The 20,748-nt window shown below is 49.2% G+C and overlaps 1 protein-coding gene across 7 annotated transcripts in view; it reads left to right on the forward strand.

Moving 5' to 3' along the window:
• The window catches only part of EFCAB6 (EF-hand calcium binding domain 6), a 220,497-nt gene that overhangs the window by 138,239 nt on the left and 61,510 nt on the right, over positions 1–20,748 (forward strand). For all 7 annotated transcript variants that reach the window (XM_032346007.1, XM_032346009.1, XM_032346008.1 and 4 more), the window contains 4 exons: positions 938–1,052; positions 3,362–3,495; positions 8,844–9,076; positions 19,930–20,026. In XM_032346007.1, coding sequence (XP_032201898.1) covers positions 938–1,052; positions 3,362–3,495; positions 8,844–9,076; positions 19,930–20,026 — 579 coding nt within the window. The remainder of the gene's footprint in view (positions 1–937; positions 1,053–3,361; positions 3,496–8,843; positions 9,077–19,929; positions 20,027–20,748) is intronic.

Raw genomic sequence — 20,748 nt, forward strand, 5'->3', positions numbered from 1 at the left:
GTCCTTTTTTGGAAGAGAGACATATTTTCTGACTCAGGTTGTGGTGCTCTGAGAGCAGGAGAGATGGTATCTTCTGCCCTCCCTATATTCCTCTCAGCATCCCTTTTGGAGGGATTCACCTGCAGGCAGGTAACACTGGCCTGCTTGTTGACCTACTGGCCACGGACAGAGGAGTCCCGGCATAAGGGCTCCTTGAGCAGCCCAGCTAATCAGTTTCTCCTAGGAAGGCATCATCTAGATAATTCTGCTTCACTAAGTGCGGTGCAGGGAGGTACACGTTCTCATTTGTCCCTCCACCTGCCCGACTATTCACACAAAACAGAAACCACTGGTAAGCGGTAGGTTCCGTGCAGTGGAAGGAAGGGAGGGCGGATGACTTTCAGGGAGTGCACTCACGTGAGGAGAGGAGAGAAGCGTCCACCGATGGTCCCTCCCCCACAAAAAAAACGCAGGAGCTTGCAGCTGAAACTGGATCATAATGAAACTTTGGTAAAAACTTTAGTTTTCCTCCCTCAAACCGCCTTGCTGGACTTTGTCCGTGTTTCCTCGACGTCTGTGAATATCAATCTCACTTTAGGAGACTCGAAACGCTCAGCTAGTCCCAGCAGATGTGAATTTGGGTATCTTGGGAAGCATGGCCTTTGGAAAGGTTTGCAGCACTGACTGCAACCCCCAGGGCCAGCCCCCAAGCCCAAGGCTGGGAGCCCACGTACTGCTTTGTTCACTCACTAGCTCAGCCAACAAACCTCGCCCTGGGTCAGGGAGCCGGGCCGTCCCAGGCCCCGCCCGCGGGAGCCTGTGGGTGGAGTCCGATGAGTAACAATCAGGGCTGGAACCCAGGGGCCTGGTGCTGGTGAGCCCACAGCGGGGCCGGAGGGGCTCAGGAGGGAGCCTGGGACAACCTAACGGCCTCTTCCTTCCCTTTCTTCCTTTCCAGGTGCTGGATGCTAGCGGAATGCCTGTGGATGACAACCAGCCCGCTCGGCTGGCTGCAAAAATTGGATATAAGAAACACGGGATGAGTTACCTTGATTTTGCCGCAGGATTTGAAGGTAGCTAATCACCAGCGCCAGCCCTGCTGGGACGCGGCTGGTGGCACTGCCAGGCTTTTCGAGCGGTGCCTCGAGGCCGCCGGGGGAAAGTAGTGTGAGCTGAGACGCGGAAACAGTGTGTGTTCTAAGACTGGAAACAGACATTTTTGTTTGATTTTTGTCTGACTGTGTTTCGGCCTTTTCTTTTCACTAAACCAAACTGTGAGTTTGCCCGACAGAGCCTTCTACAGACTTAGAGCCCAAATGGTTTCTAAAATTTGCTCCAAAGCCCATGCTCCTTCCATCACGCTTCCTGTCCTTTGATACTTACCCTCCTGAGAAGAGATCCTGCTTGTCTGTGGTTGGTGGTGCCCATGACTACAGGGAAGGATGCAGAGATCCGACGAGATTCAGGGACACGCCCGCAATCACCAAGCCGCTGGCCCTCCCCTTCCCCTGCCCCAAAGCGCTTGCCAGGAAATTCACAGCCCGGCCGGGGTGGGGGCGGCCCTCCTGTTTGCCCCCTGCTCTTGTTCTGCTCTACCCCCCCCCACACCCAGCAGAGAGATGACCAGCAGCCAGCATCCCACCTCTCTGCCGTGTTCTCCTCCTCCTGGTCTCCACTCTTGCTGAAGTTTAAGAAGGACACATAAACCCTCTAGGAAAGCTACAAAAATCACACAAATATGTTGACGGAATCTCTTTTGTTTTGCTGCAAATACACTGCAGGCCAGACAGGGCTGGGAGTCTGGGAGATGACTGCGCGGGGTGATGGGTCTCCCCTAGAGACACTGGCAAGCTGGGACTCCTCACAGAAAATGCCAAGGCCCCTTCTGACCATGGCAGACTAGCATTTGATGGTCCTGTCCTAGGGGAGGGCAGGTCCCACTTGGGAGGAAAAAGGCAATTCGAGAAGCCATGGGATTTGAGAATGTGGACCCTTGGGGTGTATGTTTTGACATTTTTGAAGGAGAACAAAAAGGAGGAAAAGGAACTCATTTATTTTAGTGCTTCTGGTGTGCAGGTGAGCTCGTCTTTCACTTGAGGAAAGTGGGCCCCAGGGTGAGTCAGTCACCCGCCCCACGCCCCGCCGAGCGAGGGCAGTGCGGAGTGCAAGTGTGACTCAGTAGCCGTCAGCTGCTCCTGGCTTCCTCCCTGCCCTGCTCTGCCCATCCCCCCCCCCCGTCCCCAAGCAGTCCCCCGGCACTGACTATCTCCCTGCCCAGCCAGATGCTGACAGGGTGGGGGTAAAGACCTAGGCCCCAGGCTGGCCCCAGGTCAGGGGTTGGGGTGCGCATGGCAGAGGGGAGTTAAGCAGCAGGGGAAGGTGTTATCTGCCATGAATAGCAAACCTGAGAGAGGCCACTCCAAGCCCAAGTGGAGGTGAGGTAGAAGCCAAGTTCAAGACTGGGCCGTAGGACGCCCACGAACTCCAGATGCTCTGCCCACCATGCATCCTGCAGAGCTGAGCAGTGGGGAGAGGTTAGTGTCAACATGTGCAGAGAACCACATCTAAAACCAAGCCTAGGTTTATAGCCTGGCTTGAGACAAGGCCACACTCACGTTATCCCAACCTGATGGAAATGGCTTGTTTTTTAAGTAGAGATTATGGTTTCTTCCTCTGTTTGGGGGGAGAGAGAGGGCCTAACTTAGTAATTAGTCTGCCGGGCTCTGGAATCTGGTGGGCCAGAGTTCAGCGTTGCTGTCCATAAACTCTGTGACCTTGGGGAAGTTGGGAGGAACCCCCCACCCCAACCTCCATCTCCTCATATGTAAAATGGGCAAAATAATAGATTTCCTTGCATGTAAATGAGGCACAAGAAGAGAAGCCACCTCTTAAGGTTGTTGAAAAGACCAGCAAATATTTGAAGGCCCCTCGTCCCGGGTCCAGCAGACAGGCAGTCACGAAACACCTGGAGGATTATCGAAGGTTGATTGACGTCCACATCGCAAGGGTTAGGGCGGGAGTCTAGGAACCAAAACAAGGCAGGAGTGTTCATTCACTGCCTCTGGGGATGGAGAGATGAGTAAGATGTGGTCCTGCCCGGCTGGAAGAACAGGTATGGATGGGATTGCCGCCGCGTGCTGGCCGAGAGCGCGGCCCCGCCGTCCCAAGAATGAGTCCTTCTGGCAGTGATGGGAGAATGTCCAAGAAACTGAAGGGAAAAAAACCAGATCATAACTAAGTCAATGCTAAGTTCACTTCCCAGAGCCTTATTTCCATCGGGTATTCTGGCTGGATTTGGGGCAGGTAGAGATCCAGGGTCGCAACAGAAGGAGAGGTAGGCACGCCACTAATGGAAGTCTTCTGGTTTATGTCATTGTTTCAGATGCTAAAATGAATGGGCCAGAATCGACCCCACTGCAACCTCCAGTTCTTTCAAAGAATAATTTAGACAGCGACTTTATAACTGCTGAAGAATGCCTGAAGCAGTTCCCCCAGAGACTGAAGGAAGCCTTCCGGGTAAATTATGACCTGTCTATCATTTAGCTTATCTGGACACTGTCCCCTGTGCTCCCAGCCATTCAGCCGTGCGGGCTGTGACTCCGGGAGCCTGTCATGTCCTGGTCATCACGGGACACAGCGCTGCCCTCCACAGACTCAGGCTCTCCCCTTCTCTCCTTGCCGGGGTGGGGGACTCAGGCTTCGCTCTGCTCTCCCTTCCCCCTCCCCGAGGTCCTTCTGGGCTGCTGCTTTGCTGGCTCTGCCTTCTGCCTCTCAGAGGCCTTGGAGAAGTAAGGCGAGGATGGGGGTGGGGACAGTCTGGGTAACCCGAGTTACAGGGAATGCAAGACCCATTCATCCGGCCTCTTCATGCCACCCATTCGCTCACCAGATGAGCGGGATGCATTTCGGGTAGGCTGGACTGTCTGCTAAAAGGTCGGAGCGCCATCCAGTCTAAGACGCAGGCGGTGAACAGGGAGTTGCGACCTATGGGATCGCCTGTTGTAGAGGGAATGGTAGCCTGCCATAGGGGCACAGGGAAAAGACCACACTTAGGAGGACTTCCTGGAGGAGGTGGGCCCTGAACCAAATACTAAACTGCCAGCGTGTGCTGGCCAGAAAAAGGAAGGAGCAAACACGAGAAGAAGGAGCTTGCTCAAGGGAGGTGGCAGACAGGTCATGGGCTTCAGGGAAAAGCTTACGGGTTGGTAGGATGGGTTGCCTGTGGGCACTGGAATGGGTACTGTGGGACAAGTAGACAGCAGCCATCTAGACACAGAGACGGGCTTAGAACAAACTCACTGCGTCTTAGAACGCAGTTCTTAGAGCAAACTAACTTTGGGGCGCAAAGGAAAAGAGCAATGAAGGGAAGATCAATTTAAGAAGCTGACGTACTCGCTACGGGGTGGAGGCCCGATGGCGCACAGGAGCACGTAGGCGAGAAGGCGGCGAGTCCGGAAGAGGAGGGTAGGGAGCACCCTGGGGCTGGAGCTCACGCCCGCAGAGTTCTGTGCTTCTGGAACCTCCTCCCCGCGCTGACTGCCAATCGGAGATGCATTTTGGTTACCAAGCTCCCATTTAAAAATAAATGTATTTATGAGGACTCGTCTGGCTTGGATTTGCAGGATGGTTCTGACTTTGAACGTTCTGTCCAGCCGTCAGACCCTGCATCCCAATTCTTGGTTTGAAAAGCTGCGGTCCCCGTGAGCATATGCAGAGAAGGCCTGGGTCCTCAGAATTCAGTCTGAGCGAATGCCCAGCCCCAGGGAGCAGGAGGAGGCGGGGGTCAGGTAGAGGGTCGAGAGCCTGGTTTTCTAAAGAAGGAAGTCCTGGTTGAGGGTGAGAAGGCGAAGGGGGGCAGAGAGACCCTGGGAGCCAATGTTGTCTCTGTGCCCGTCAGCAGAGGGCTGGAGTGGCCCAGAGTGGTCCCAGGCAAGCACCCCTCCGCTGTCCTTACTTGGGGCGCTAACTCACCCACTCTGTTGCAAGCCAGACTCCTTTTTCTAGCCTTTCCTTCCACCTGTCGCCCCTGCACACCTTTCCCAGTGGGGGGACTCCGTGGGGAAAGCCGGACTCTGTGTCTGCACCACTGTTTTCCTACCTTTGGTCCCCGTGAAGCTTGGTGACAGTGCACAGATGTCTCATATTTCCTGGTGATCTTTAGTTTAAATAATTACATAATGAACTGATTCAATGAACATTTGCTGACACCCACTATCCTGCCAAGAGTTTATAATCTAGTGGTGAGACAAAGAAGTGAACCTCTAATTGCCAGAGTGTGCGTGGTCTGTACCAGGAGGCGGGTGACATCTGGGGTCACTGCCAATTTGCTTGTTGTCCTCACAGGTGGGCGTGAACGAGGCAAAGTGTGTGCTTTGATTTTTGAATGGGAAGGGACAGTCACTTTACTTATTTTATTGAGTTCCTATTCATGAGAAATTCTCAAACATCTCTCCTCATCAATAATGAAAAACCCAACTTGTATCAGTTTAGAATACTGTTACAGCCACTGCTGTTGTTCGGCCAGTGATTTTGTGGCCGAATGAGGCCGTCTTAGTGCTCAGCTGGGCACAGGCGAGTTAGTCACGTATTCAGAGCTCAGGCCAAAAACTAGGAAGAGCTGAGGAAATAATTCCTGGTGAGCGAATAAAGGGTGTCTTCTCTCCCTGACGGTGGTGAGGAAGGGAGGTCTGGAGAGCCCCTGGGTGACCCGGGACATGACCTGACCACGGATTCTCTATGGCCCCTGCGGGCTCCCTCAGCGGGGGGCTCACCGTCTGGACAATGTCTCTGCAGGGTCAGGCATGTGTCCGTGGGTTCAGATGTATATTTTAAAATAATCAGGATTTACCCCCCCCCCCATATACACACACACAAATGGGACCACTTCATGGTCTGTCCTCGACGTGAGACCTTGTAGGCTGGCCTCAGCATGTGGCCCTGATCAGAGCATCCCCTTTGCTGGTCCCCTTAGGACCAGCCCCGGTCCTGCCTGACTGGCCTGCGGGCCCCCTGGCTCTGCACTGGCTGGGGCCGCCTCTCTAGCTGCACCTTGACCCCTCTCCCCTCCCCTCCCACCAGCAGGATTCTTCCTCACCTTCATGTCTTTGCACATTCTGTTCCTTTGCCCGGACGGCCAGTCCAGCCCCTCTGATCAGGTACCTGCCAGCCAAGCTCCGACCTTTCTTATGTGCCTCGTCCTTCCCCTCGCCTTCGGACCTGTGGGGAGATCAGCTGCTGTCTGCTCCCCTCCTAGCCCAAGTGTGTGTGGTCTTGTAATCCTCTGAGACAGTTAGGGCTGAGCTGTTCCTGAATCATCCACAGTGAACCGGAAGGATTGCCTACGTGGCCTTATTTAAGTCCTTACTCTACCTTATCGGGTAGGCATCAGCATCCCCATTTGACGGATGGAGAAACCAGCAGTCTAATGTGGGGAGAAACTCAGCCAAAGCCTCATGTCTAGTAAAGATTATATCTGTGTGACTCCAATAAAATTAGGAATCTTCAGGCCGGCAGTGAGCATGGCTCTCCTGCCTGACTTCCACCCTTGACTTGCTGGCATGGGCCTGAAGGCCTTTCTGCCCCCACTGGACTGTGCAAACTCTGATGTCAGGGACTGTGCGGTAGTTACAGTGTGTGTCTGCCCAGCAGAATGCTTGTCACATAATAGGTGCTCAGGAAACACTCGCCATCTCCAGACCCATCAGCTTCATCCCATGCGTACTGATGAAGCCCCGCTCTGAGCTGGAGATACAGGGAACGGATCAGCGCCCTCATCACACGTCTTCCTTCCAGAAAGGGAGCAGACAGTGAACAAACAAATCTCTAGTGTGTCAGGTGGCGACATGTTCTATGAAGAAAAAAGGCAGGATGGGTGTCAGGGACCGATCAGGGTGCCATTGTCCAGAGCAGGGGTCAGGAAATGCTCCCTGACAGGGGACGCTGGAGCAGATGTGCCGAAGGGTGCAGGTACCCTGGGGGATTCCCCAAGATGCCCAAGGCAGGCTTGGCACATTCAGGACAGTGAGGGAAAGGGAATGAGGGCAGAGGGGTCGCCGGGTTTGGGGGCCGTGGTGGAGGACTTGGGACTGGACCCTGCGAGCGGCGGAGAGCCAGCGGGTTGAACAGAGGTGCACCTGGCGCCGGCCTGAGCTGTGGTGGGATCACCCCTGCCACTGGTGCGAGCCGTGGCAACAGTGGGGGTGTGGGGGTGGCTTCCAGCCCCTTGTGAGCTTCCTGTGGAATCCAGGGAGAGGCGGTGGAAGGGGAGAAGCTGGCCGCGGTGCGTGTGAGGAGAGGGTGGGCAGGGATGACGCGGAGGTCTGTGGTCTGAGCGGCTGGAAGAAAGCGCCGTCACCTCCAGAGGTGGGAAAGCTGAGGAGGAGCAAGTTGAGGGCAGGGGCTTGGGGGTCAGGGGCCTGACTTGGGGCTTGTTTGGTTTGACGTACAAGCGGGGATGCCCCAACGCCTCTGCAGATGTGAGCTTGAAGGGTGTGGGAGGCCCGGCGCCGACAGTGTCACAGGAATCTGCAGCAAAGAGGTGGCCCGCACCCCGAGCAAGTCCCCGGCGGTGGTGACACAGGTGCCTGCCTGCTGGATGGTGGTGCCCTGCGAGGCAGGGGCAGCATTGGAAGTTGGTCCCCAGCCCACATAGCACAGTGACGGCACGCGGGAGGGGCTGAGTAAATGCAGGAGTGCAGACAGACCTCTCTGCAAAATCCCAAACGTCTGGACTGGACACTTGAGTCATAGCGGGTCTCACTTTGCGATAAATAAGGCAGCTCCTGGGACGTGCAGGTATGAGCGCAGCCGCGGGCCGGGAGTCACCAGGTGGACCCGCGGGTGGGGGCTGCGTCAGGTACTGGTGGAGACCAGGGGTGCTCAGGCCATCGCGTTGACTTTCCAAGCCCGAGACGCGGGAAGTGCATTCAGGGGAGGCACGGACGTTGGCCAAGACAGAGCCAGTTCAGAGCCCGGGTACCAGGCAGCGGTGTAGGACCAGAGGCAGCAGTACCAGTGAGAGACAGCATGCTAGGGTTCTTGGAAAACATGCCAGGCAGGTGGCGTACATTAGCCTGTTCAACCCTCCCCACCGCCCGGGGAGGTCGGACTTTCGCGATCCCCATTTTACAGATTAGAAAAAGGAACCATAGCCAGGTCAAAGCTCTCACCTAAGGTGACCCCAAAATGAAGTGGCAGAGCTGGGATTTGAGATTAAACAGCCTGCCTCCAAGTAGTGCCTCACAGCCTCTAACTCCCACGTTCGCTCCCAGGCTCCTCCTCATCTGCAGGACGGAGATGGCCATGCCCTCCTGCGGTCCCACCGACCCAGCAGGTGCACCTGTGCAACATCCTGGGGGGACAGCAGGCATGCAAAGCTCAGACAGGACTGGTGCCTCGGCACGGTCCTCAAGAATCAGGCCATGGCCTCTGGATGGCCTCCGGGGAGCCCCCCAGTACCGCACTTGTTCTCCTGTAGACAGAAGTCACCAAACATCATGAAACTTCTGTAGAAACATCGATATCTAGATGTTTCTGTGTCCCTGAAAGCTGCAGCATCCTCTTACTTCCAGTGCTGGAAGGAGCAGTACCATAAACACAGACAGAGGGGTATGGAAGGATAAGCCTTTCTGGTCCCTTTCCCTGGATTCTTTGCATTAAAAGAGGCCACCAGAGAACATGGTGTATCATTTCTTGGGAAGGACGTATCATGGCAAGGATTTTCCTGGAGGAGTGAGATCTCCCAAGAGCAGGAGTGGGAACGCCGGCCCTTCCTCATTTTGGAGATGAGTCCGTCCGCGTGGGGTTGTAAGTGCTGTCATCGGGGTTCAGAAGGAAGTGCTTTGACGTGTGCATTTTGTTTTTAGGACCCCTACTCTGCCTTCTTTAAAATAGACAGTGACAGGGACGGCATAATCAACATGCATGACCTTCACAGATTGCTGCTGCACTTACTGTTCAATCTTAAAGACGAAGAGTTTGAGCGTTTCCTGGGCCGTCTTGGCTTGAGACTCGGCGTCACTCTAAATTATCGGGAATTTCGAAATCTGTGTGAGAAGAGACCATCCAGGATGGATGATGCGCCTCAGAGACTCATTAGGTAAGAGGGCAGAGCGCCTCAGTGCCTTTGCCTGTGCCCAGTCCCGTGCTCCAGCTGGGCCCACGGCAGGTGGGGAGCAGACTTGCCCCCTGGGAGCAATTATTTTGTCTTTTTTTGGTGGTTCCAGAAAAATCACAAACGGAACATGCATTCAGTATAAAAAAGCTAGAAATTACAGGCGCCAATGAGACAGTATGACCTCATCCAGCCTCCCGTGAGCCTCGCGTTGGCATTTCACTGGGAATCAGGCCAGTCTTCTTTCGAGGCACACAAGCAGAGACATGCACTTACGGTTTTTCATTTATAAAGTGGGGAATCGGATGTATGGGCTCAGCCTTCTGAGACCTCTGGGCACCCTGCCCTTTGTCTGAGCTGTGCTGGGCCACGTGGGAGGCTGCCCACTAACACTTGTCAAGAGAACACTTGGCCAGGCGTGAACATGGCAGCCCGTGCAATCCATGTGAACTGGCACCACAGAACCCCTTATGGCAATTGATGGAACCCACGTATCATTTCAGGCTTCTCTTATGAATGTAAGCATATACATACACAGCTGACCCTTGAACAGCACAGGATACTTCAACTCTGCAGGCTAAACTTAAAGTGTAGATTTTTTTTTCTATAAATACAGTAAGGTACTATAACTTTGCTTTCTCTTCCTTAATGATTTTCGATCCCAGGACTCTGGGATCATGACCTGAGCCGAAGGCAGATGCTTAACCGACTGAGCCACCCAGGCGCCCCTGTCTTCCTTATGATTTTCTTAACATTTTCTCTTCCCTGGCTTTATTGTAAGAATACAGTACATCACACATGTAACATACACCATGGGGCTAATCGATTGTATTCTCAGGCTTCTAGCCAACACTAAGCTATGGGTAGGTAATTTGGGGCAGGAGTTAAAACTTACATGGGGATTTTCAACTGTGTGGGGTTTGGTGCTCTTAACCTTCTCACTGTTGAAGAATTGACTGTGTATCTTCTTCTTTTTATAAATCTGGGGTCAGCCGTGCAAACTGTTTGGAAGATGCAAAGACCCCTCCAGCCCTTTCCCAGCGGTGCTCCGCCCCAGGCCCCTGTCCACTCCATGCCAGCCTCCCTCCCAGCGAGGACGGGAGTCTGCGTGTCAGCCCGGCAGGAACTCCATTCGTGTCCTCCATCTCCCCAGTGACAGCGGACGCCCCCTTAAGTTGTAACAGCGATGCCAAAACCATTGAGATCTGTTGAATGCCAATGGGCTTGAATGAAGAAGCCATTCAGCTACTCCTTGACCAATTATTAGAAGAATACTCCTACTATTTCTGGAAGCATTTCCATCCACTATGACAATGCAGGGACACGTTTTCTGCATGGTTGTAACATTCACTAGCTGTTCTGCCCTTGAGGTACTGGTGGCCCTTCCTTCCACCAGGCAAGGGAGCTCCGTGCAGCGAGGGGCCCTCAGGAGCCCCCATTGCTGGGCCAGATTGCATGATACTTGGCTCGGCTGCAGAGGCCCTCTGATATCGCTCTTTAATTTTTCTCTCAAATTCGTTGCTTTTATTTTGCCTGCACTTTAAGAAAAGCCAGCCAGAGAGAAAACAACTGTAGTCTCTTTCTAAGCGAAATGATCACATAGCATGTGAATTGGACACCTGCTTCCAATTGCTCAAGTTCTGAGGAGTTTTAATATGAGACTTGATTGCTTAACATTAAAACAATACAAAAATATCCTTCCCAAAGAATTTTCTGGAGAATGTATGCAGAACGAACCTAGAAAATTTCAACCACAAAGCGCCATCTTCCCATTCAAATGACTCAAGCTTCTTATTTGTATGTGTGCCTTTATTCAACAAACATTTACTGAGGGTCTGCAATGTGCTAGACGTTGCCCCAGGCCAAGGTGATACAGAGATGAATAAGGCTCCTTTTGAAGGAGATCACGGCTGTCTACGGGACAAGGACAGAAATTAAAAGCTACACTGAAACGTGAGATGTCTGGGGTGCCACAGAGGTGGGGCAGCTAAACCTGCTCGAGGCACACAGGAGAAGGGGGACATCTGAGTGGGATCTTGCGGGGAGAGTAGGGTTTGTCGGCTGCAGGCTACCAGACGGTGGTTCAAGGCCAGAGAACGGCATTCACAAAATCTGAGGTGCGAATGTCAAGCACATTTGGGAAATGGGGAGAGGATTCGGGTGTGGAAGTGGCATGCGTGGGGGCGGGGCGGGGGCCGGGGGGAGTCCTGGAGAGGCAGGTGGGCCAGCTGAGAAGGGACCAAAGGAGTTCGTCCTTTTCCGGCAGACAGGAGAGGATTTTGTGTGGTGCAGGGAGGGGATCACCGCGCACAGCGGAAAGATCCTTCAGCGGCCCCAGAATAGAGGACGGATGTAAAGGAGGCGCGCCTACAGCCCAGGGAGACCCGGTGTGGCCTCCAAGGTCTGGTGGAGACAGCACAGAGACCCCAACTAAGGCACTGCTTTAGAAAACCGGACCCTCCCATGGCCAGACCCCATGCCCATGCTTCATGAAGACACAGCCTTTAGTACCCTGGGGCAGGGGGAAGGCACGACTACTTGACTTTCCAGATAAAGGACCCAGGTGATGGGTGGTGGGCTGAAATGTGAACCCAGGGTGCCTGTTTGGAAGGGCCCCTTTCTCTGCCTAGACACCTCACCCTCTTTCACCCAACCACCCAACCAGCCTCTCTCTCCTCCCCCAGCCAAACCTCAGTGCCATCCCTTTCTGGAAGCCATCCCAACCTCTTGCTGGGGCTCCTCTGCCTTCTGGGCCCTTACTTTCCACCAGCATTATCAAAACACAATACTTTTGAAAACTTTGAGGGTAGTAAATTTATTGAAGAGAGTAAGACCATCTTGTTACTTCCGTAACTGCAAATATTTTCATTTTTAGATGTTTAAATACCAATTAGAGTGATCAGTCCAATGACTTGTTTCACTTTCATATTATTTCTTCCCTTCCAGTCTCTTCCCTTGTTTCAGACACACCTGCCTGTCCATGTATCTCTTGACAACCCACATCAGTACATTTTGGTGACTGTACACCGGAGACGGTGGAACAACACCATCACGTGTCCTTTTAGCAAAATTAAACGCTCCAGCTTCTTGTCACAAATATTGTATGAGCAGATCCTTCCTGTTGAATGGCTAGCTGAATTTAAAATACCAAATTTCCCTTTTGTTCTTAGAAATTTATCATTCACTTGTCAAGAGATCTGGCTTATATGATCAGTTTCACCATCCTCACTGGAATCTGGAGTGTGAACCTGTGTGCATTCCTCTTCCAGCTCGTCTGATCTTTGGGAAACATCTTCTTATCTCAATTTTCTTCCTCTGCCATTTGAGCATGAAATAAGCATTCTGAATTTCTCACTGTGTTCAAGAAAACTAACAAAACTATGAAGATGGTGTGCTGTCTCCTTTTATACTTTCTTGAAAGATGCTGGTTTACTTTGGGCAGTGCGATCAGGAGAATGGGGAGTGATTCATTTCAGTATCATGTCATCGGCTAGGCAATTCCCTCATTTTTTGTTTTCTTATTACTCTCTTAGTCTCTTTTCTTAGAATAGTTGGAAACAATGAGTAATGATTGACCACTTTTTAGGATAATGAAATCGATCAGTAAAATTGAAATCAAGATCACTAAGACCCTGTAATATATATGAGAGGGTCAAAGACCCATGTGGTATTGCAAGATAGGATGAGTTTTATCTCATCAAGAAAACACTTTTTTTGTTGTTCTTTGAAGGATCTCTAAGAAATGCTGAAAGTCCAGAATGCCAGTTCTCTTCCATTTTCTGGATTGTATAGAATTTTTATTTTTGCCTTAAATATTTGATATAATTCACCAAAGAAGTGATCAGGTCCTGGAGCTTCTTTTGTTGGAAGTACTCACACTATGAATCTAATTAATTTAATAGTTAGATCATCCACAGTTTCTCTTCCTTCTTGAACGAGTTTTTGTAGTTGTGTTTTTTCAGATATTGGTCCATTTCACCTAAGCTGTTAAATTTGTGGGAATAAAGTTGTTCATAGTATTCCTCCTTTATTATTATTTTAATATCTGTGGGGTCTCTAGTGACATCTCTTCTTTCATTTCTGATATTGGTAGTTGGTGTCTTCTCTCCTTTTTTCTTGATCTGTTTAGCTAAAGATTTATCATTTTGTCGATATTTTCAAAGAACCACTTTGTTTCATTGATTGTACTCTATTGTTTTTCTAAATTTCATTGATTTCTCCTTCTTATGATTCCTGCTTTGAGAATAGTTTTCTCTTCTTTTTTATTTTCTTAAGTTTGGAAACTCAGATTTTTTTAGTTGGGTTCTTTCTCTTCTAAGAAAAACCTTAAATGCTGTCAATTTCCTTAGAGGCACTGAGTTGGCTACATTCCACAGACCTGGATATATTATGGTTTTAATTTTCATTCCGGCAAAAATATTATCCAATTTCCCTAGAGACTTTCTTTTGATCCACAATTATTTAAAAGTGTGTTTTTGTCAACTTCAAAATATTTGCATGGTTTCCAATTATCTTTCTGTGATTGATTCCTAGTTTAATTCTGTCATGGTCAGAAGACATGCTTTGTGTGATTTTAATTGTTTGACATTTGTTCGGCTTCATTTTACAGCCCTAGAGATGGTCTGTGTTGGTGAATATTCCATGGATCCTTGATGATAATGTGTTGTTAAGTAGAGTGGGCCAGTGAGATCAGGTTGCTTAATAGTGTTCCTGTCTTCTGTGGTCTTATTTTCCGTTCGTTCTATCCATTACTAAGAGAAAAGTGTTAAAGTCTCCAAAACCAGTATGCGTTTGTCTATGCCTCCTTCCCATTCTATCCATTTATGCTTCATGCACTTTGATATCTGAGAAAAATAGTGTATTTATACTTATCATTTTGCTTCTCTTCCCTTATTTCTGAAGTTCTAAATTTCTCTCTGCTGTCATTTTCCTTCCTCTGAAGGACTTCCTTCAGCAGGTGTTTTAGAGCATGTCTACTGGAGACAAATTGTCTTAGTTTTCCTTCACTGAGAAGATGTCTCTTGCTCCTTCAGTCCTAACAGGTATTTTGGCTGGGTATAGAATTCTGGGTTAACACAGTTGTTTTCACAGCACTTTGTGAATTTGATTCCATTGTTTTCATGATTTGTGGTGAGAAGTCTTTGTCATTCAGGTGGTCCTGCCCCCGTGGTGGCACTTGTGATTTTCCTCAAGTTGCACTTAAGACTTCTTTCGATTTATCTTTGGTTTTGAGTAGTTTTAGTATAATGTGTTTGAGCATGACTTTGTAATCTTTTGGGGGGCTACCAAACTTCTTGAATCATTAAATTTATTTTTTCATCAAGTTTAGAAAGGTTCCAGCTATTATTTCCTCGTGTTTTAAAATTTTTCGGTACCAATCTCTCCCTCCTCCTCTTCTTAAATCCGAATGACATGAATGTCAGACTTTGTGGTTTTGTATCACAAGTCCCTATATGTCCCTGGGGCTATATTATTCTCCCTTTTTTTCTGTGGATCAGATTGGATTAATTCTTTTTTTTTTTTAAAGATTTTATTTATTTATTTGACAGAGAGAAATCACAAGTAGATGGAGAGGCAGGCAGAGAGAGAGAGGGAAGCAGGCTCCCTGCTGAGCAGAGAGCCCGATGCGGGCCTCGATCCCAGGACCCTGAGATCATGACCTGAGCCGAAGGCATCGGCTTAACCCACTGAGCCACCCAGGCGCCCAGATTGGATTAATTCTATTCATCTGTCTTGAAGTTCACTGACTCACTCCTCTGTCATCTGAATTCTGTCATTGAGTAAATCCAGTGAAAACTTTATTTCAGTTGTATTTTTCAGTACTAAAATTTCCATTTGATTCTTGTCTTCCCCCAGCCCTTTTTTTCAAGCTTCTATTTCTTGGCTCAGAACATCCGTCTTTCTACTTACTTCAAGGACATTTACTCTTACTTCATGGTTATCGTAGCTGCTTTAAAATATGATAATTTAAACATCTGGGCCATCTTGGAGTTGGGTTTATGTTGTCTTTTACCTTGAAAATTGTTGGGATTTTCCTGGTTCTTTGTATACCAAGTGATTTTGGATCTTATCATGGACACTTTTAATATTATGATGCTCTGGCCCTGTTAAAATCCTCAGTAGCATGTTGATTTGTTTTATATTTATTTATTTATTTTTAAGATTTTATTCATTCACTTGACACAGAGAGAGAGAGATCACAAGTAGGCAGAGAGGCAGGCGCGGTGGGGGGAAGCAGACTCCCCACTCAGCAGAGAGCCTGATGTGGGGCTCCATCCCAAGACCCTGAGATCATGACCTGAGCTGAAGGCAGAGGCTTAACCCACTGAGCCACCCAGGTGCCCCTTATATTTATTTTTTAAGCAGAAAATCAATCCAGTTAGGTTCAGACTGCATGTCCTGACCTGCCTTCTGTAGTTTCCCTGTGAGGTTAGTTTCAAGGCCATGGCAGTAAGTCTTCACTATGTAGCAGTCAAGTTCTCAAGGTTTCTGCTCTGCTGCTTTGGGCTAGTTTCACATACATGCACAGCAGAGGTGAACCTGGGACTTCCTGCACAGACTTGGGCATCCCATTTTCCAGATCTCTCCTCTCTATTTCTCCCCATAATTTCCAGCCCCCAAAAAAGGCCCTTGGTTTTTGGTCTTCTGACTGGAAACTAGGTTTTAGCCTATCTATACTGTTACGTACTTCCTATGATTGGGTCCAACCCCAGGGCAACACAATGAGAGAAAAACAATAACGTGGATACCCTCCACATTCTTGGAACACAGAGCGTGTCCTCTGGTGAAAGAGAAGAGTTGCAGTCTTAGGGACCTGCTTGGCCACTACTGCTGCTGGCCCTGTCACAAAAGAACAGTTTTATAACTGGGAGTCCTGGCATCAGGACTGGGAGAGTGAAAAGAGACAAGAGGCATTCTCCCACCATACTCTTTGTACTTCAGGACCCTCCTTCCAAGTTCTTTGGTCAGAAGAACAGGCTTTCTTTTGGAGCTTTTCTCGTCCATGCCCGCTACACGGTTCCAGAATCAGGAGTGCCCTTAAGCCTAAGCTGGGAATACAGGCAATTAAGAACGCATGAAACTCACAGACTATCAGTCATTCTTCAACTTTTGATTTCCCCCTCCATCAGCCTCCTATTATTTACTTTTTAGTGTCCTCAGGGTTACTTTTTGTCTTCCCTCTAGAGTTTTGAGTTGTAATCGGTGGGGGAGAGAGGATGGAATTGTGCTTACTCCTTTTTAACTGGGACCAGAGGCACATCTCAGGACTCCTGACCTGCCTAGAGTGCTAGTCCCTGAGATGACACAGCTGCCTCTTCATCACTCATGCCTCAAAGAGCTGCTCCCTGGCCTTCCTAGCTGAAGATTCCCCTCTCACCCATCTTGAGATGAGTGAAGTATCTGAAGTTATCTGATTCATTCATTTCCCCATGTGTGTTATAAGTTCCCACCATTGCAGCATGAGCTCCTTGAGGATGTCGGCTATGTCCCTATTGTTGGTCAGTGTGTTTGTAGGACCTAGAGCAGCACATAGTAGGAGTTCATATATATTTGTGTCTGACAGACTGGCTAATAGGAAGACTGTATCTTCCTGACTATCAGGATCTAAAGAGCCAGGGAATAGGAGTGAAAACCAATAGCTTTGGAAAAGGCCACAGAAAAACCTTCTGATCTCTCTAGGGGCGACTGGTATGTAAAATGGGACAGGGGAGAAACAGATGGGAAAAATCGTAGAAGTTCCTGGTTTGAGCGTGGGTCCCTAAGAAAATAATCAAGACTAATGGCCTTGAAGAGAAATCAGGTTGGTGGGAGCTGTTTGGATATGCGTTTAGATAGTGAGATCAGTGTAGGTACATTGACTTTGCAGACATAGAATCTGCATCCTTTGGGGGAGTTTAGGTGAGACCTCTGGGTGCAGGTTGCATTTAAAAGGAGTCTAAAGGTGAAGGCAAGGGAATACTCATCATCTGGACCTACAGCCCTTTTAAGCAATAATTGTGAATATGCAACATAATCCCACCAACCTTCTCAAACCTTTAGTGGTGAACTACTGGTCGACCTTTGGATCCCTTTCTACCCTTGAAATTCCATGATTCTCTGAAGTCCGGTAGGCAGTTGGAGAGAGATGGAACAGAAAAGCAGGTGATGTTATAGCACTAGCGGTACAGACGTGTGGGTAAAGGGCATCAGGGGGCGGTTGGGGACATGAGAAGGGATGACCTTTCAGAAGAGAGAATAAACTTTGTGATGGAAGGAGAGGACTGGTCAAGGGTGGAGGGAGCCAGGGAGGGAGGGAAAAATCACACTGACTGAAGGAACACATTTTCCTGGGCCCAGGGTAGGTGTCCCCCAACCCCCACCATGGGGTCATTTAAAGAGCAACATGTGGAAGGCAACCAGAGGGGGAGAGATCATTAACAGTGACACGTGGAACAGCAAAGACCCCTGGATTCGGCAATAAAGAAGTAATTGGTGAATTTAAAGCCTGGAGTAAGGGCTTTAGTAAAGGGGGGGTGTGCTCGCCTGGTTTACCCATGGGCCCCCATGAACCGGCATTTGCCCAGGGAGGAGAATGAAACTGGGTCCATCGCATTTGGTCCGTTCAAATGGTAACTAAGGAAGAGGGAAGAGACCCCACCCACTCTGCTGCTGGTCCTCAGTACCCTGCCGACTGAGTAAATGCCAGAACTTGGTGTTTGCCAAACAGGGGGAGTCACTGTGTATGTAATTCACAGCTGATGTAATTAAAATAAGACCCTTTCTCTGTGGTACACAGGTCAATATCCCGGTATAGGTTTCCAGGATGATCACGGCCACCTATGAACCTGGTGACTAGCAGGTGCAGGGCACTGTAGATCATCAAGGAATGGGAGGAGTGGTCCAGGACAGCCGTCAGGGAGCAGCAGCATTTCTTCGAAGGGACTGGAAGGAGAAGCCAGGCAGAGCACTCAGTACTGCTTGCTCTGTTGATTCTAGCTGCCATGACCTGGTTTGCCATCTGTTTGCGAAATGCAGGACAGAGTGGCGCTTCCAGGAGAGCCTTGGTTGGTGGGAGGAAGCCGCAGGCTTCGCTTCTCCAGCCTGGGCGCCTCAGCAGCACGCTGGCAGTGCTGCGTGTGCTGAGACAGAAATGCTCAGTGGCAAGAAGACTCCCAGTGCATAAAAAACAAAGGTGGCCCTCACCTCTGTGAAATGTAATATTTGGGGGCTCCTGGTGGCTCCATTGATTAAGCATCCAGCTCTTGATCTCAGCTCTGCTCTTGATCCCAGTGTTGTGAGTTCAAGCCCCACATTGGGCTCCATGCTGGACATGGAGACTACTTTTTTAAAAAAAGTAATATTTAATGGATCTTGTCCTACAAAGAGTGAAGTTAAAAGAGCACCAAACCTGTAGCTTCAGATGGAAGCAAAAATGGTAGTGAGGTGGTGTCAGAGACCTGAGAGTGATTGGCTCCCAGGTACTGGCAGTGTGTGGTTTTTGGCAAATTATTTAACCTCTCTAAACAACGGCTTCCTCTTTTGCAAAGTGGGATGATAATGCTGGTATTGCCGGGAAATCTCAAGATCCTGCGGGTCACCTGACTGGCAGTGCTCAGCCGCCACCGGTCCCTGAGCTCACCGTGGCCATCATTACCCCAGAAACCCTCATGGCACTGCCGACCTGAGCGTCACCCAGACGGTCATGTTCAAAGCCACCCTTCTTTGGGGATTACATAAACCTTTGACTTCCGTCATTTGGAGCACACAAATGCCTGCATTCGCATGGCGGTTGACTTTAGACATTATTTCTTAGAGTCAGTTCTTTTGCAGAACCAGAAATAATACTTGTTTAAAGGGTCTACATGGAGCTTCTTTGTGGTCTGTCCCCTGCACTGGTTTTCCTGGGCCCCGTAAGGAGAAATTTCTTTGAGGGGCTGGATGCCTCAGTCAGGTGTCCCTCTTACCCACTCTCAGGCAAGATGCACTCATCACCCGACGGGCCCATGCATAAGTGCGGGCTCCAAGCGCAGCCTCAGATGGTACCCATTTCAGGAAGCTGTCGGGGTGATGTCTTCATGGCCCATCTTGCTGGAGGAATGTATCCGGTGCTCTTGTATCTGCAAGGGAGTATTTCAAGGGCAGATGTGGGTGCAGAAAGCTCGGGTGCCCAGAAATGGAGTGAGAGGTGTCCCAGGAGCAAAACAATTACAGAGGAATAAGTCGGGAAAGATTTTATAGGTTTCCATACACCCCTTCCTTAGTGGAAGAATTCAAGGCATTTCAAATTTCTCCAGCCACAGCCCCCATCGCCCCTCACCATGGCCTAGCCCCAGTGGTAAGCACCGGGTGTTTATTACAGTGTCTTCTGTGTCCATCATTCTGTAAGGAAATAACAGAGTTTTGATCATTTTATGTACCCTAAACCCAACCTGTGCACAGCAGCTGGGACGGAGTAATAGGCAAATCTGCCCCCACTGTTCCTGAAGTTAGCTTGCCAGTCATCTCAGCGTGTGAGTTCAGAAATAAAAGTTTTTAGCTGTTTTCTTCTGAAGATACTTACTATTCTATTGTGGGGTTTTTTTCCCCTTCAGAGAATAAATGAGCCCTGTTTGTTTTGTGAGCTGCACAAAAAGTTGAGCAGCATTTATCTGAAAATAAACAAGGACTTATAAAATTTAAGAAGACTTCCCTAACGTACAGCTGGGGAAATGAGACTGTATTTTAAGAATTAAGTTAGACCAGATGTGAAATCACAGACTTCAGCGGTGTCTTTGAAACGAACGCGGATGGGGAACCCCTTGGGAGATTAATGAGTCCATTAAATTTAAACACAGTTATTTATTTTTTTTTCTTTTAAGACCAAAACAGAAGGTCGCAGATTCAGAACTAGCTTGTGAACAGGCTCATCAGTATCTTGTTACCAAAGCAAAAACCAGATGGTCAGACTTATCTAAGGTAAGAAAATGATTGTTTCCTTAAAAGGAAAGGAAATGTATTTCAGTGTTCCCAGATCACCGGGATGATCAATCTGTTTCGATCCAGTCTTTGTATACCCAATCAGTGACTTCTGCTCTTCTTAAAATACTTTTCTAAAATAAATTCTCACATTCAAGGTCACCTGGTGTTTAGAAAAATGACTAATTATTGGAGTTACATGGACAGAAATTCCTAGCTTTATCTCAGGTTTGATATGAATTAAAAATTAAAAAGAAATGACACTGTCATATTATATTTACACAGTTCAAAATATGCATCTTTAAGTGGTATTTCTTCCTACGTTCCACAATTGTAGGAAGCACGTCTTGAAGGTGCGCACCCTTGACGGGCAGTCACGTACACGGATGTGGTGTCGAGACAGCAGCATGACCTAACGGCAGCTGTACCCCCAAGACAGTAGAACCGAGCATGCAAGACTGGGTTCACCCCAAGTCTGGAGTGTGGGGTCCTCCTTTCGTAACGCAGCAAGGACACAATAGCTTCACGTTGGGGACCATCTTTAAAACCACACAATGGAGGTATCTTCACGTTGTTGTGAAGAATGCCTCCACTTTGCTTCATTTGGTCCTTTCTGTTCTATGTTTGTCTCTCGCAAGGTCTGTGCACAACGGGATGTCCTGTCCTGTAAGTCCTGGGCCGCCCCTGGGCTGCCTTTCCACAGTCCTCTGTGCTCTGTGCTC

The sequence above is a fragment of the Mustela erminea genome, chromosome 6 (assembly GCF_009829155.1).
Source record: "Mustela erminea isolate mMusErm1 chromosome 6, mMusErm1.Pri, whole genome shotgun sequence".
Taxonomy (NCBI): Eukaryota; Metazoa; Chordata; class Mammalia; order Carnivora; family Mustelidae; genus Mustela; species Mustela erminea.